The 18,645-nt window shown below is 37.0% G+C and overlaps 2 protein-coding genes across 2 annotated transcripts in view; one reads left to right on the top strand and one right to left on the bottom strand.

Moving 5' to 3' along the window:
- RhoGAP102A (Rho GTPase activating protein at 102A) overlaps nt 1-5,270 on the top strand; it is a 71,771-nt gene extending 66,501 nt beyond the window's left edge. Inside the window, exons 9-10 of the mRNA XM_023174345.2 lie at nt 3,216-3,407; nt 3,861-5,270. Coding sequence (XP_023030113.2) covers nt 3,216-3,407; nt 3,861-5,094 — 1,426 coding nt within the window. The 3' untranslated portion in view covers nt 5,095-5,270. The remainder of the gene's footprint in view (nt 1-3,215; nt 3,408-3,860) is intronic.
- A 1,828-nt stretch (nt 5,271-7,098) lies between these two features.
- The window catches only part of LOC111518026 (uncharacterized), a 136,989-nt gene continuing 125,442 nt past the window's right edge, over nt 7,099-18,645 (bottom strand). The window contains exons 5-6 of the mRNA XM_074169876.1: nt 16,616-16,769; nt 7,099-12,752 (exon numbers count right to left, since the gene is read on the bottom strand). Of these exons, the coding sequence (XP_074025977.1) occupies nt 12,469-12,752; nt 16,616-16,769 (438 nt within the window). The 3' untranslated portion in view covers nt 7,099-12,468. The remainder of the gene's footprint in view (nt 12,753-16,615; nt 16,770-18,645) is intronic.

Raw genomic sequence — 18,645 nt, forward strand, 5'->3', positions numbered from 1 at the left:
ATTATACCCAAACTGCCGAGAACACATTATAGTCAGGTACAGTAGCATCAATTACTCAGGTAAACTTTCAGAAAATATTCAAAATTATTTCTAAATACAATACTAAATACAAAATATCAACAGCTTTCACAAGTAATAATAATTTAGGTAGAACCCTGTTTAATGCAAAACTCAAACGGGATAGAATGAAAAAATCAGGTTTATATAGAATAGAGTGTGGCGAATGCTCTGCAGTATATACAGGCCAAACCGGTAGAAATTTTGACATAAGACTGCATGAACACGTCTGTTTGGACAAAAATTCTGCGAAGTACGAACATCTTCAAGAATCAAACCACAAGATAAATGAAGATAACTTCAAACTCCTACATATATGTAATAAAGGGAAAAAAATTGTTGGAGGCCATGGAAATTAACAAATCAATTAAAAATCAGAAACATATACCCCTAAACGAGCAACTCGATTTATGTAGATCTCCTCTCTTGAATTTATGAGTTTAACAACCCCGAGAATTTTCAGGGTGGAATTTTAAGTTGGCATCCTGATTCGCCCAACTACCTGTCTCTCAAATACCTGTCCTTGCAGCATACCTGAAAATTCTAATAAAACCGATATTTCAAAATTTCAGATTTCAGTTCAATACTTGATAATGGGGTCGAACACGAAACCGGTCGTGTAAATAAAATCTACCAGTGGTATTTAGACAAAAGTGTTTTTATTCATTTCATTTGAGTGATCATGAATTACCATAAAGTACACAAGTCATCAATCACACATATAAAAAAGGGGATTCATAACCATCGCCTCAATTTTAATTTAGTACCCAGTTCAGCTTCAAATCAGGAGTATTCTACTTCACAAATGCCCTTCCGTAGGTCGTAAGTAGCCTTGAGAGGAAAATAAGTAATACTATAGGTTCTTTCAAAAGTTTTATCCGTTCTCATGAGTCTACTTCGTTATATCTCCGAAATAAGCGTCATTTGAATCCAATTTTGCCAACGTAACACAATTAAGTTAATTCCGTTAGCATTACATTGAGTTTTCGGGATTAGATGAAGCCGGCGAAGGCTGTTTTTGACTGGTTCTGATTGGCGAAGGTTTTACTGGTGAGAAAGTTGACGAAAGGTCTGGGGACGGTGATTTAAATCGTGGGGACGTTCGTTGTCTTGAAGCAGTATCGGTCCACTGCTGTTGACCAGTGCCGGCTGCTGCATACATCTCGTCGATTTCCTCAGAAAAAGACTCTGCTGTAGTGGTTACATCAGTCGTTAACCACCATACAGTAACTATGGCCTTTTTTGGTTAGTTTTCGCCTTTGGGAAGTGCTTGGGTGGCTCATCGATGTCCAACCACTCTCCTGAACATCTCCTGATATCGTATAGGATTCATTTTTCATCACACGTGACGATCCGATCCAAACAAAGATCAATTTATTTGTGCAAAAGCAAAGAAGAATGTGATATTTTTTGTCGATCATTCAATATGAGTGGCATCCACTTTTGGAACTTTTTGACTTTTCCAATACGTCTTTAACCAGGGCTGACGCCCAGTTCTTCCGCCATCCCACACACCGTTTGTGATGGGTCAGTCTCCACCAAGGTCTTAGATCCTCGTCCTGGATTACTGTAGGACGACTACTTTGGAGCTCATCTTCGTAGCTGAAATCTCCGAAACGAAATTTCGCAAACCAATGCCGAATAGTGTGTTCAATAACACTATCATTTTCAAATGTCTTGTTAATTTTTTGGACTGTTTCGGCAGCCCTTTGGTCCAATTTGAATTCGTAGAGAAAACATCAACATCAACAGCATCAATGTATAAATTACAAAATTTTCAGTATATACCACGACACATTAGAATCAATATTCATTGGAATATGGAGCTACAAAAATGCATGACAATAAAACGGAAAAAACTTTTGAAACAACACAATATTTCGATGTGTGGATTTCAACTGTAATTACTGTATTTCTCATGGAATTGTTTGGAAAATCATATAGTATCAGATGGATTGCTGTTGAATTGCTAGAATCGTATTTTAATCGGAAACAAGTTGTCTCTAACGCCATTTACTCATCTTCTAGCACTCGGGTCATGTTCTATATTTAATCTATTATGAATACCTCACATTGAAGACATTAGAAATACAGTAGCGAGATGCATCTTTGTTTTCAGAAAACTCGGAGCTTCTTTGAACTTTGAGGAAATTCGAATATATAGGGTGATTTTTATCCTCCAGAAAAAGGTTATGAGAATAATATGCTGTGAAAGACAGACAGTTGCATACCGTTATTTTTCGCTATATTGTAATAACTTCCTGAATCTAGATCTTTAAAATTATTTATAGGATGGTAAATGCAGAAAGACCTCCATTTGAAAACTTTTATGATACAGCTGCGACGTTATTTTTATAACCTGAATGAATTGAAACTTCATTTTCACAGAGGGTCTATATAAACACTCGCCTCTGAATTCAATTTCCTTGGTCTCTCAGTCTGAAAAAATGTCATCTAGTATCTTAGTAACCTGACAGAAAAAAAAATGAATGTATCTATGTAGGAAAACATATTGTTTATCCAACGATTTTCATTAGGTATTATATCTAACCTACACTGGTCAGATTTTATATCAAAGTAGGAAGATAAATATTTCGAAATTTCATTTATTGATACCTATGTATCTCTCCTCGATATAGTAATCCGACTCATTTTAGTTTCTTTTGCGATAATTCTCTATTTTATATTCAAAAATTTCATTTTTCATTTATTCCGAGGATTTTTCCTGTTTTTCTCAACTCGACCTCACAAAAATATCTACATCAAATGCCGTAATTGAAAGTATGCATAGCATTGAATGGCTAACTGATGATAAGGGTGAAGGGTTTTTGGTCTACATCTAGATATTCAGGTTTCGAATTGTCCATAACTTTCATCATCATAAGCATAAGAGTCGGTTTATAATGCTGACTTGAATTAAACTTAATTACTCATACCGAAAAAACACAAGTAAAAATTCAATCAACAATCGACATTTTCTATAATCTCTAATTTTAAATAATTCTACTACCCCATTCCAGAGAATCCGTTGAAAACTAACACGAATATGTAAGTTGATATATTTATATGTCTCTATGAATTTTTATCTTGGAATGAATAAGTTCGAAAATGCATCGTTCCAACTCATTCAACAACAATAATTTTTATTCAACCTGTAGGTCTGTGGATGAGCTAGATAGCGAGAGCAGTTCGGCTCCATGGACTCCAATAGCATTAACAGCGGATCCTCCCCTCGACAGTGTTTTCGATGGGAAAATGATCCCCTCGGAACAGAAGCGGACTTATTCCAGAGAGGAATGTCTTCACGAAACAGCAGCCACAGGTGGTCCAAACGTTGGCATGAGAATTAGGTGAGAAATGTAAAACACATACCAATTGAACTCTCAAGCAATAACATAATGTTAATGAAACAAGCCAAACGATAATTTTGGAAGTATATTACCTGATATCAACACAATTTTTGACCAATCTAATGTTTTGTACTGCCAGTGTATAAAGATTTTTTATTGAATAAATCTATCTATCTATCTATCAAGGAATTGTTCTATAATGAACAAAATAGCTTGGAAAATGTATTCTGAAATGTACATCTGGTGTAGCAATGGAACGTGTCATATCCCATTATCATACATCAAATTCCAAAAAAATATCAAGTCAGGGAGATATCTTCATATGAACTCATTTCGTTGAGTGATTTCAAAAATCATAGTAGATAGTAATTTTAAGATGAATAGATAATGGCAATGAATTTTATATTACCTCAAACCTCAAGTTTGTTTTCTCATTGGTTTTTTTATTTTCAGGCACAAAGATAGAATACGCGAAAGAAGTACCAGAAGACGCCGAGAGAAAAACGAAGACGCCAGCCTCACCTCTTCGGCACTGACCATAATATCACGCCTTCGCGGCCAGAAGGATGAAGACTACCAGTACGGAAAAAACAGATCTTCTTCCCTGGAAAGCAACAGTAGCACTCACACAGACTCCGATATAACAAGAATTCTACAAAGGAATGATGGACTGAGCGAAAGGAGAAAGTCTTCTCCATACGTCCTCGACAATGGAGGAGTCATAACAGCGAGTTTGACTATACCTGTGCACACGCAGAACCAATGCTTGTCCTACAACGTGGACGATGATATTCCGTTCATCGAGGATGGAGAAAACGGAAGGCAGCATATGACGGTGGGGCTCGTAAGGACCCCTACGGTACCACCTAGGAGGCGGAATCTCTCAGTTGGAAGCGATTCCTCCATAACGTCCGCGGTACAGCCGATCACAGGATCGATTTCGTTGGTGCCCGGGTATGATTCAGCGGTGGGCTCCTCAGCAACGTACTCCAGCCCTATACAGAACACGCCGACTTCAATATCCAGCAGCGTCGGAGACGCTGGTGCTTATAGCTCCCCGCCATCATGGGCTTCGAGCCCCCCTACATCTCCCGACAGCACGAAGACTACCGCAAACTATATTCCGGACGAAGTACCGGCTCAGAAAACTCTGATGAAGATTGCGAAGAGTAGCGTAAAGGAGAACGTTGCCACAGTCCAGAAGGTTTCTTTCTCCTCCGTCCAAGAAGTGCAGCAAATCCGGGAAAGCAAGGACCATTCGAGAACGTATCAGAGAGAGGTTTCATTCACTAAGCAGAAGATGTCCACTCCCACTTCGGAGCCGCCCAGGTCCATTTTCGACCTGGGAAAGCCAGTAGACAGGGAGCCACGGTTCACGCCGAGCATCACCAATATAGGCAACGCTGTTATGCGGTCCAAGACCGCGGACTTCGAGAGAATTATCAAAGTGGACACAGCCACGAATAAGCCTAAATCTCCAACGTCGACGTCAGCGGTCGAACGAGAGAAAAAGAAGTACACCAAGAGAAGGTACACGGACTCCCGACACCAGACGAGGCACATCCCCGACGCCGAAGCCCTGGAAGCAGCGTCCGCGGAAGCGAAACGTGAGGATAAGACGAGTAGTTTGCAGAGCGGGCCAGTATACAAGAGGCGGGAGCTGATCTCGAGCGTCCCGACCAAGTGATGGATTCTCTACGATTGATCAATGTGTTCAGAACTATTGTACATAATAATGCAAGTGATAAGTGTCTAGTCTAGTCTCACCTAGTGTTTACTGTCCCAAAAAGTTGTTATTTATTTTTTAAGAATGCATGTCGAATACTGTCTTGATGTAGAGAATTAAACAATCAGTCAACACGAGTTTTACTTTAGTGTGCAAAGAAAATCAGTTCTACTGTACAAAAGAAATCTGCTTAAAATCTGTTTTTCCGTTAACCAGCTGTCGCACCCCTACGAATGACAACTCTTAAAAGTCGAAACTTGTGCGAACTGAAGAATAACGAGGTCTTACCTTTCAGCGTGTGATTATTTAAAAAGATAGTATGATAGATAAGAGACTATCATGTGATGGGTTTTGAAAATGAATTGCAGGAAGCTTCAACGAATATGATTTGTGAGGAATGTCTTGATAAGTAAGGGCTACGTTTCGTCAGTATTTCAGATTGTGAATATTTTGTTTCCTTCTTCCTCTCTGAACTCTTCAAATATGAATAGAACATGAACGTAACTGCAGATGATCTGCGAACAGCAGCTGCAAATTTGCCCGATTGAAAATAAATACAAAATATCTGATTACCAAGTTTTGGTCTGGGTTATCCCGAACATGTTGAGCCAGACGTTAAATAGACCTTCATTGACTTCTGAATCCCAAGAGAGTTCTTCCTGTGGAAGAGTTGTTCCTAATCAGACCAGTTCTCAACTACCTTGGGTTGATTGGCATATTATTCGCGTCACCTTGAAAAAACCATAAGAACGTTACTTTTTCATTTTTTGTTTATTATTCCTAACCGATATATTGCAGCCTGTTGTGCTCGATACTGATTTTTAGAGACGATACAAGTTTCTACAGAAATTATTCTATATGTTTTTTTCATGACAAGTAGCAAAAGTATAGATGTTCGTTTTCGTATTCCTACAAAAATGAGTGGGAAGATAATTGGTGTGGAATGAATGAAATGAAAAACATTGAATGACCTAATAACACGAATTTATCCTATTCTTTTATACTTCGCCCTTAAGTCTTTTTTGAGACATGCATTTTGAAGGTGACTTCTTACAATTTTATCAAAAGCTATCCAAACAAGTGCAAGAGAGGCTTTAGATAAATTGCCATTTTATCTCTTCTCTGCATGTTGCTCCCTTACTCCTTTCTTATTTATCTTAAAAAAAACATATGAAATTATTCTTGCACAAAAGTTTGTCCTTTCCAAGATTGAAAACAAAATAAAATTCAACTACTATGTTTCGTCTATTGGTTTTTAATTGGATTTTTCGAAACGTAAAAGAGTAGAGCGTAATTTCATCTTCTTACTTGAGCCGTTACACTCTCATCATCCCAACTAATATGTAAAATCATTACAATATGATTCAAAGAAGGGTTAAACTCTTGTGCCGACTGGATTATGAGCCTAGGGTCTCACAAAGGGTTGGAAACCCTTCTATTTTGCGGTCGGACCAAGGTTAACTACCTGCACCCTTCAAGCAAGTTGAGGTTCAAGGTATTTCTAAGGAAAAACATCCACTTTCTGTTTCATCAATCTTTGAAAATTGCAGGCATAACGTGTCTTTATGAGATTAATTCATTGAAAGATTGTAAGAAAAACTTAGTACTTGGAAATGAAATACATATTTCACAGATTGATGTGATCAGTATATTTTAGTTAAGGATGACAGTTAATGAGGTAATAATTATTATAGAAACACAGAATGTCGCAAATATTTTATCATGGAAAAAATTACGTAATTTCACGATTTGTAATGGCTAGTGAAATTATTTGGAAATCGAGCAACGCAAAACAGAATCACATTGAAATTTCAGAGTCTGACGTTTCATCTATAACTGCGGTTGACATTAATAAAACCGGTAAGATGACGACAAATAATTATTTTCATCATCACAGCTCCTACTACTTTTTCAGATCCAGAACACTTATTTGTTGAAGGTGGGTAAATGAATGAAACTCCTGAGTAATGATACATTTTATATTTGGTATCACAAATTTGATAATAAAATAAAGCCTGGATTCGATAATTTTGCAATTATAGAAACGTGTGATTAAAAATCTAATTACAGCTATTTACAAAAATTACAACCAAGTGCTGTGTCCCAAAAACACTAGAGAGTACATAATAAACGGGGATCAATAATGCTGAAGACATGTATCGAAATAAGGAAAAATAAATGCAATTCTCAACCAATTTTCACGACGTCCAAGACAATATAGTTTTTCAAACCTACAATAGGATGGTCCTTTCCTTTCCATGAACTCTTATATCCATATTCAAAATAGTCGAAAGAAGAAAAACACCTTACCGATATTAGGATGGAAAATGGTTTTGTAAAAAAAAATCAATAGATAGTTTCAAATGTGAAAACGCTACATTGTTTAGTATTAATTTCCAATAACTTCATCAATAGTGGTTATATTTGTCAATTAGTCATCAATTAGTCAATACCTTATTCCAACCAACAACAAAACCAAGATAGATTCTCCTCTCCTGGGGGAGTCTCTTCGTTCGTTCACAACAACAAAATATTTGTAACCAGTACGAATATACCAGAGGTCGAGTAATTCAGGTGACCACGTCAAAAATTGCGAAGAAATCCCTATTATGCTAGCGACAAACCATCAACTAAAAGAGTGTGCTAGGCTACACGGTTGGTATTCCGAATAATCCAAGTATATAAACTGAAAATAAGTTATGTAGCTACTCTATATGAGTGTCATGAATATTTTGCAATATGTCACAGCAATGAAGTCAAACTCACATCTGATATGAAGAAATGATCGGAACAAAAACATTTAGAAACGACAAAGTTTTGTTTCGGCAAAAATGAGTTCAACTATTTCTTTTTGTTGTTAACAATGGGTATTATATCAACTCATTACAACTTTTGAGTGATGAAGCGAAAGAAAAAGAGCTCAAGAGCTTCGCAATTCAATTGCGATAATCAACACTACAAACAAATTTTGCTTACGATTGACTGAAATTCAAAATTGTTTTTGCTACTCCGATGCAAAAGTGTAGGATTTTTCCAGAATTGCATGGTTCAGACGCAATTTACGAAAATGAAAAAATGATAAACGAAATTTGATACTGAAAATAAAATGTTATCATTCATAGCAATCATATTACAGAAAGTTAGGAAAGTATAGAATTTCAGCCATGTAATTAATCGGTATACATCTGTTATCACGATGACCAAGATCAATCAGTTGAAGATGTTTCTCAGAATAACTTTCTTCTCCAATACTTAAGAATGACTGAATGTGAAGACGAGTAATAGAGAAGGTACATATATCTTGAATGATGTTTCTGTAGAATTGATCTCTAGATGTTCCTGAATGAATAGTGAAGATTAATGTAAAAATGCATTAACTAATCTTTGACAGTCCTCGCTAGTTTATGTTTTTGTACCATTCCCTTTCAGAAATTGGAAAAACACTAGGTTTCAGTTGGTAAAGATTTGCCTGAATTATGCAGAAGCTCTTATTACCTGATTCAAAACAAGATACCTACATCATCTAGAATTCAAACCCTGAAATGTTGGAAATGAAACCAAAATCAGTCCGAAGTTTTGAATTTTCAATATTGATTCTCTATATTGAATAACTGGTGGAGACAACGGTTTTTTTGACAAATAATATTCCAATGATACTTCAGTGAACTGAAATTGTCTGGTAACAGAAAATCATTGAACTCTGACATAAAATGTTATCACACGCGAATATCTTCTGCAGGCTCTCCATCAGTGCGAGGCAATTTTTTTTCGGACAGCATTCTATAAAACCATGACACTCCTACAATTTTTGACTGTGAAATATACATCTGATCCCAAAAGTTTCGAAACAACAATAGTGTTCTCCATTACAAGAAGGGATTGACTAGCCAATCGAAGTTTGGTTACATATTTCTAGCAACACTGTGTTGATCGAACTCATGAACTTCCCTTGTGGAAATAGAACGCATATACGTGGATGTTCTTTCTATCATTGGATGGCATTCAATGTCCGTTGTGGTATCAGATAAAAAAAAAAAACTTTTGAACGCCGTAAATACTGGATGAGACGATATATTCTATTCGAAAAAGTCTTTGCGGCTGTTGATTCCCTTCCAATCTCAAGTTTCATTGTGAGGACGGTTCATCCCGATTCGTATGTCATAGCATAAAATCTGATAAAAACAATAACATAACATATCAATAATTTTCCGTTCTACGAACAGAATCAATAAAATATATAAATGTGTTAAACACAAAATCAAATAGCAACATTTTTTAATATTACGGACGGATTTCAACACAGTTCGAGTAACAATTAAAAAATATAGTGTATAAAGAAAATATTTCGAAAAATTGTATAATTATATCAAAACCATAATTTGTTCAAAACAATAAGAATATAAATATACCTAATTCTCAAACGATGAAAGCTTCTCAAGCGATTTTACTTTTCGAAAATGATGATAGTTTGTACTTTGTAAGTTGCTAAAAAGGCATATTCTTGAAGTACGGTTGTGATAAGTACTAACTGATATTATACAAAACACAAGAGTGTTCAATTGGAAAGTACCGTTTGAAGTGTTGAATTATTTGTACAAACCTATTCAAAACGTAAAATCTTTCACAAATACTTTGATAGTAGGATGAAGCAGAATCTAGATTGATTTTTTTTCAATCTTTTGGATATTCATAATATCTATTTGCATGTTGCAAATAAAGAAAAATAATTTTTTGTATTCATTTATATGAATTCATCACGAAAAATATTTACCACCTTCAAACATTTGCTCAGAAATAACGTTCATCATCAACTCATATTCCATTTCATGGAGTCGACATCCCTTTTATGTGCTTTGTCAACTGCTATAATTGTATAAGACATTTTATTAGCTGAGTCTGGAAGCCATTTCAGCTTGTGAAATAAAAGTGTTCGTTGTTTCGTAGGCTGCAATTATTTGTTTGAAGTGTGCCTTTTTTTGAACATCGCAACACAGAGAAACATGTTATGCTCTAATTTACAATACAACTTAAAACTCTAACTGCTACAAAGATGAAGTATATTCTATTATGCACTCTGAAGTGAACGCAAATGGTGCTGCATTAAAGTTGGTTCTGAAAGCAATGCTTTCAGAACCAACTCAATTTTCCTCTATATAACAAATTTATTTCCAGTTTTTGTATTCATTAGTGATTTTCTAACTTGAGAGTGAGCAATTTGTTGATTCTGTGATATTTCATTTTTGTCGTTTGTACTGCCAAATGTAACAGCAAAATTGTACTTTTTCTTATTTCACCGTAAACGTCATTCCAATTAGCTCTTTAAGGACCTTATTCCGAAGTATTTATTTCCACACACCGCAAACACACCGCATTGAACTCAATGCTCACTCTAGAAATAGTATTTTGTAGTAAAATCGTCAATTTGTTTTTTGTGTGTATTGATATTTGTGTACAAGCATATCATAAGAAAAATAGGCTGATTGTACTGTCGAATGTCAATGCAATGGCACCATTCAAATTTGTGTTTCATATAGTCAAACTTGAACTCCATACAAAAATTTTCATCGTTTAAAATAAAATGTTATCTGGAGAAATTGATAATTTGTTCACTATGTGTATCACTATTTTTGTGCAATCGCCTCACAGATTAGATAATGGTGCTGTCAAATGTCAATGCTAAGTTGTTGTTTGGCGTCATTCCGATTTGCGCTATAGATAGACAAACTTTGCGTTGCACTCAAAGCAAAATTTTTTTTTAGCACTTTTGTCTTGTAGCTTTCAGTGATCTAGAAATCATGCTTCCTTATTCAGTCGGAAGTATTTCATTTTTGCACAGAGCAATGTAGAGAAGACGTTAGGCTTCTTTCTACTCATCGCTTCAAACAGTCAAACTTTGCATTGAATTTTATGCAGCACACTAGAATTGTCTGTGTGTTGAGAATAAGGAATTTCTTCTGTATTCATTTGTATGAATTTATCACAAAAAATATTTCAAACTTTCAATCATTTGCTCAGAGATAACGTTCATCGTCATTTCATATTCCATTTTATGGAGTCGACACTTCTTTTCTGTGTTTCTTGGTGTTTTCTTGTGGAATCGTCAATTCGTTTTTGTGTATATGTATTTACTATCTTATGTACAACCACATCACAAATAAAGTGATTAAGCTGTTGAATGTCGAGGCAATCACTATAATTTGCACTCCAGATGACTTGACGGCCTTTGTTCTTCGACACTCCAAAAATAATGGAGAGAAATCCACAATTTTTCAATTGCGTGTATCGCTATTTTTGTGGAATCATATCACAAAATAAAAAATTGTACTTCCGAATGTCAATGCTGAATTGTTCTTTGGAGTCATTCTGATTTGTGCTATAGATATTGAAACTTTGTGTTGAAAATAAACGAAAATACATTTTTAGTCCTTCAGAGCTGAAAACCTGATATCATCACATGTCCAATGCAATTTCTGTACAACTGCCTTACAGAAACTCTTAACATCATTTAAATTTTTTGTCTAGATCGAAAAACCTCACGTTGAACTTGAAGTAAATCTTTTTTAAGCCTTCCAGAAGCGCTGAAATTGAATTTTACATTGGTGTTTCGCGTAACCACTAGTGACAAAAGAAATTTTCATATACTTTGTGATTTGATAGTGTATAACTCGTACAATTGTTTTTTATTTTGCTTTACTGGGGTGGAAAATATTAGTAGTCACGTGATACAAATTTTCCAAAAAATTACCAAAATAGAGTTATTTTTCTATATATTGAAAAATGCCATTCGGAAAAACCTTTTTCGAGTGCCTATTATTTTAGCCTATATGGAGAAATTCAGCTGCATTTTAATGAAATGTTTTATTTCAGACACATTTTATTTGAAGTAGCACCGTATTGAATACATGTTTTTCTGAACCCAAATGAGGTTATTGAAATTTGGTCACAGGGTAACCTCATGAAGATAACTTCATTATCGAATTTCAAATAGGGCAATCAACAGATAAAACCTAATATGCTGTGTAGTGCACTCCTCACATTGTGCGCATATTTCACCCGATGGAAAACAGTTTGAAAGAATGAGAGAATGAATAGTTTTCGATTGTTCAATCATAGTAATGGCGAAAGAAAAAAAAACAAAGAGGAATAAAAATACTCAAAAATATACTCTTTCGTAACTTCTCAGTGTAATCCATGTTGTATCAAAATTGACGACTTAATTCGGAAAGCTGATTAAAGAATCAAGATTCTGCTTCACCCCCCCCCCTCCCGCCACCAAAACCCTGATATCTATCAACACAATAATCGTTCAAAAAATTTTGTACGCAGTCTGCATCACTATACTTCCGTGCTATGAGTCTGTATCCTCACTTTTTTCATGCTGCCGTTTCGGCCCATCGTGGGCGATGTTCCGGAATATCCGGGATTCTGAATGCCCAGCCCGTCCTTGGGCTTCGGCTTCTTCAAGCTCGACCGCAACGGCGAACGAGTGATCGAAGATGTCACGGTTGACCCATTGGTTGATCCTACGGTCGTGGAAGTAGTGTTCATGGAAGCCATACTACCGTTGGAGGCCATCGTGTACGGTTTTCCGCTGGCATCCGTCATGGAGATGCCTCCACCTGCAATATCAAAATAATTGTTATTTGAATAGCAAGCTGGGGAAAATAGTGAGCTGGACCACTCTTAAGTATTGTGAATTTTGTTGAAATTTGGTAAATGACAACCAATATTCAATCTATAGGGCATTCCATCGAAAACTCAACTCCCCAGGAGATCAGAGACGGTGGAATGTTCAAAAATCACAAAAAATAGATACAACAACGATAAGAACAAAATAACCAAATAGTGGACTTCACTTTACAATATATACAATAATTCAGCTTATTTTCTAAACCTTGCCTCACAGCAATAATAATAATAATTATTATTATAACTCTTATCTTTCTTTTACCGAAGTATGCGCTAGTCAGGCCCTATCCCCCGAAGCCCAGATATATTTGGGAAGGCGCGCTAGCATTATCAACCAACAAACACTCCCCACACCGTGGGGTAAGTGATCATTGGGTCCGAGAAGCATGTGCTCTGAGCAAGCGCAGTGAGCCAAGAGTGTCAGCCTTCGGCATCTGTCTGCGTCTGCCTTAGTGCGGTAAGCCAGTATGAATTTAAGATTCGAGAGTAGAGAAGGCATCATTCCACCAAGGACTCCAATAATCAGAACAACCATCTTGAAAGAGTGATCTGGATAGAGTCTGCGGAGTTCGAAGAGAAAATCTCGATATTTTATCCGTTTTTCCTCCTCTTTTCTGGCGATATTCGTCTCGCCAGGAGCTGCAAACTCCACGACAAATATCGTTTTGGTCTGGTGGTCGAGAAGGACTACATCAGGCTTATTAGCTTGTACGAGCCTGAGGGTGGGGAACGAATACTTCCAATAAATTCGGCACTTCTCGTTCCCCACAACGAATTCAATATTCCCCTGAGCGTAGGGCAACACCTGTGTCTCGTCAATACCGTAAGAGTGCCGTAGATGGTAATTAAGCACTCTTAAGGCCGCGTTATGTCGATGGATATACGCCAAGACCGCATATGCTGGACATGCTGATAGCAAGTGCATTAGGGTCTCGGGCGCCTCGCGGCAGGCCCTGCACCTTGTGTCAAGAACCTCTATACCCAGCACGCGACTACGGTAGACTAAGATGTTGAAGATACCATCCTGGCAAGCCATGATGAACCCCTCAGTTTCCGACTTCAGCCCACTTGACCTGAGAAAAGCGAACGTCAGGCGCTTTGATAAGCCAAGGTCTCCAATGTTATTGAAGAAGACCCCATGCAGTGGCTTATCCTTGTGTCTCTGCAGAAGTAAGGTGATCTCTGCGGTTTTTATCTGAGCTTTTTGCTGAACGGGTTCCAACTCGGTGACAGAGTTGTGGTCACCTCGTTCAGAGTCGAAGACTATACCGAGTTCATCAGCTGCACGAGCAGCTGCCCTACGGAGAAATGCTCCAATTCATGCTCTCTCATGGTCACAGACCATGCAGAGAAGGGGATCCGAACTCTTGACGACTTCACAGGCTGTATCCAATACCATTCTGTCATGTAGACACTCCAAACTCAAAAGTCCACGGCCTTCCTGTTGTCGGGAGAAGTACAACCGTGGAACGGACGATTTGGGATGCAAACTCATATAGAGATGCATCATTTTCCTGGTCTGAATATTATTATCATCATTATTATTATTATAAACAATCGTTACTTCTCTTTGACCTGGGTCGAATACCGACATTTGATACAACATCTTGCTCTCGCTTGAATTTCTTGCGGTATCCGACAAAAAAGTGAGATAGATGCTTCGAACAACTTATACCACTCTGGCGGACTTGTTTCATCATAACATCTGGTCAGGCTATAGACCAAACAGAGTGTGTCTCTTTCAGAAGGGGTGTATTTCAAGGCGATTCCTTCAGTCCCCTTCTTTTCTGCATATCACTTTCTCTATTATCCGTTGCGTTCAAGAATACTTGTGGGTATAACTCTGGCACCCCTGAAACAGGGGGCACAAGGTTACCTATTTGTATTATATGGATAATCTCGAAGAAAAGAATTCCCATCAGTCATTGGCGCTGATGTCAGAGTAACCGCATGCTATCGGTAAAAATTCAAGATAGATAAATTTGCAACGGTCCATCTCAAAAAAGAACAATGCCTGGATTACGAAGAGAATGTACAGTTCGTAGACGGAAGCATACTGCCCCATCTGGATGGCGAAGAGACTTGAATACGTGGAATAACGCCACTCACAAAAGATAACAACAATTATGATAATAACTCTCTCCGGAACTGTCGAGGAAAAACACAGTTGCTCCTACGAATATGCTTGACGTTCCTATCTTACTCTACTCCTTTGGAGTAGTGAAGTGGACTTGAGAGGAGCTTATCAATTTGTTGTGAAGATCCGAAAAATGATGCATCTCCAAAGAAGTTTGCATCCATTTCACGGTTGAACTTTCCTCGACATTAGGAAGGAACTTGTAGTGTCTAGTGACAGAATGATACTGGATGGAGCTTGTAATGGTCCGCACCATGAGAGAGAGAGAGAGAGAGAGAGAGAGAGAGAGAGAGAGAAAGCAATAATTGGAGCGGCGTTTCTCTTTGATGCGGCTGCCCGAGCGGAATAGTCCCCAGACTATGTTGGAATGGTTTTGTTTTTGTCCTTACTCAAATGATGCCCTCTTTACTTTTGAATCTCAAGATCATGTCAGCCTGCAGTACTAAGACAAAAATCTTGGCCGGACAATAATTGCAAGAGGGTCATCATTGATTCATTGCATCTGCTCAGGGCACATGATTTTCGGACCCAATGATCACTCACTTCACGGTGTGGGAAGTGGTCATTGGTTAATAATGCTGACGTGCCCTTCCAAATGTATCAAGACTTTGGGGGTAGAGCTCGACCATCACAACCTTCAGGGACTGATTATAATAGTAATATTTATTCACTTCAAAAATACAAAAAATCAACAATGACAAATATGAAGGAATATATACAGGTAGAAAGTAATATTGGATAGAACGAAATAGACAAACAAACATAAAAATAAGGAAAGCTGCATTTTCAAGTTACACACGTAGAATTCAATTTATTCTTCTCAGACAATTTCAATACAACAAAAAAAATATTCAATGAAAACAACCCTATTCAATTTCATCTGAATTCAAATAGGAAGAGCTATAATACATTTTTTGTCTAATTGTTTTCCATTTATCGAAGTCTCTAATAATCATATTCGAATTTTGGATTCGAAACGAAAATTAAAATTCAGCTGTTCAAAATGACAGGGTATAGCATTATACATTTTTATAACAAGATAAGTGTGACTGCGTTGTCCAATGGTCTTAGACTTTCTTGAAATGCGTTCATACGATGATCCACCAATTTTTTGTCTTATTCGCTTATTTGCGGTGATGAATAATCAGAGCAAATTAAAAGATTTTCTTGATATCCGTTAGTTCAGATTCGTTATAGAGGTTATTGTTTGGGTGTTTGGTTTACTCAATACGATTTTGATAATCCATTTCAGAATGGTTTTTACCCCATCCTAAATGATTATACCATATAACAGATAAGTCTGAAATGAGCCATTGTTTTTCAAAGTATTTCAAAGTATTTGAATTTGCTTGTCATTTTTTTTTGTTATATTGTTGGTGTGTTTATTCCACTTCACATCTCCGACAACGCAAACAATAACTATTTTATCATTCATTTTCACGTTTTTAAATAGCATCCAAAGGATGCTATTTAAAAAAATAGCATCCAAAGGATGCTATTTAATAGTATGTGTTTTGTTGTTCTTGACGCGTATACATTAGTGTAACTGAGCTCAGGAAATTTAACCGACTGAAGAAAAAATTGATCATGCTCTGACAGAAGCACCCTGATGTAGGTCAATCTTGAAGAATTACACTGATATGTCTTAATACCCACCATTTGACCTTGGATCCCTGAAACCTGGATTTCCGTATGTAGTTGCTTCTGCTGGTACTGAAACCGTTGTAGGATCGCCTCCCTCTCGCCTGGCGAAAAACATATCGTAGAGAGCCATGACGAAAAGCGCTGAATTCAGTACTATCAATAGTATCTGAAAATAGTAATCGTTAAAAAATATCTTGTGAAAATCATTAGTGGTGTGTTTGAGATATGATGTCAGGTATTCCATGCATTAATTCATAAACAATATAAAACGTCAGGAATATATGAGTTGACTTGAGGTTCTTGCCAATCAATCTATATTGGCCAAACGGTGAGAACCTTTTCCCAAAGGATAAAGAACATAAAAGCAGTTCATTGAATGTCAAGAACAATTCCACACTTACAAATCATATTTTGGCAGAGAGACATGAGTTCAATCACATCTATGACGTGTTACATCCAGAAGAATGTTTTGGAATGCTTGGAAATCAAGACATTCGAGAATTTGTTATATTTAATGAAAAAATGTATTTGAATAATCATCCTTCAATGAATCTATTTTTCAATGTGGAAATTAGTAATTAGTTGACACATACAATCAGGTAATTTCATTTCATTATATGTTCATTTGAATAAGTTTCTTTGTAAATTTGCCATCATGTAGGTAGAAAGTCATACTCTTATAATTCAAATTGGTAATTCATATAAAGCACTAAGGAGGTAGAATTCAGTGATAAAGAACACGCGTAGAAAAGTTATTGCATAGTGAAACACACGTGGTGTGGTTTTGTGAAATGTTCAATGGAAATCTCATAATTCAGTGTTACCTGAATACTTTATGGATTATCATCAAGAATCGGTCTGTCTATCCCATCACATGTTTAAAGAAAAACATTTTTTTTATTCTGTACCTCAATTTCAGATGACATATAAGAGAGTGAACAAACATTATAAAGTGTTTTGCTTCGGTAACCCACATATGCTTTTTTCAGACACTACAGGACCCAAATGTATGATTCCCATCACCAATATTTCTGTGCACTGCGTTCCACATCTGTTCTATACAAGTTTTCCAAGATCAGCAATTGGCAAACCCTAACCGTTCTCTCTCGCAGCTTTTGGGGATTTGCAGAAGTGGCAGCGAAAACTTACATTAGGCCCCCGACAAAAAAAAAGTAATGAAGAGAGATCAGGATCATCAGTTATTGATGACTATGCCACTAGATCTCTTTCCTGATTCACTGCATAGAAAAGTCCACAAATAATTTGAAACAAACATCGAGATATGTTGTTTACACTATCTTCTTGTATCCCTGAGAATTGAGATAAACGCCATTCCAGCAATATCATTTGTGCCAGATTACTTTAACGTTTAACATCAATGTGAAATCTAGAAGTATGAAATATTCCAGTTAACGTGAAAAACTGAGACTGAGACACCCCTAAATTTTAAGGTTCGAGTGAGATTGAAGGAGACATCATTCGATAATCGTGTTCATAAAGTTGTTTGTTGTCAATTTCTTTCGATAAGAGTGTAACGAAGTTCCGTACGCGAAGTTCGCGTACGGAACTCATTTTTCTAGGAGCAGTTCATCGCTTTTTCTATTACAAGTCTAGCGTTTCGAACCGAATGATTGTATCTCGGTTATTTATTGATATAAAAATGTCGTTCTTGCTGAAAACTATTCAGGAGAATGCCGGAAATTCGGTACGTTCATTAGTTCCGTTTCGCGAATGATGAAAAGCTCATGGGTAATTTCTATCGATCCCGACCGTTATCCACAGCACCCGCGATAGTGTAGCGATGACGTATTACATTTGACGCGATTCGATATGCCTTCGCAAGACAGTGGAAATGTGGGTTCTAGTCCGACTGCCCAGCTGAACCACCAAGCCACCGAGCCACACCGAGGACCGCCAACTGGACTCAGAGGAAGCGAGGGTGAACAAGCTGACTGCAGTCTGGGCAGACCGAGCAAACAGATAGAGGGGAGTTTCGAATCATGAAAGCTAGGAAACATACCTGTCCTCCACTATCCGAGTTC

This window comes from Leptinotarsa decemlineata, unplaced genomic scaffold, assembly GCF_025532065.1.
Source record: "Leptinotarsa decemlineata unplaced genomic scaffold, Ldec_3_MD MMD2_P_RNA_scaffold_6, whole genome shotgun sequence".
NCBI lineage: Eukaryota > Metazoa > Arthropoda > Insecta > Coleoptera > Chrysomelidae > Leptinotarsa > Leptinotarsa decemlineata.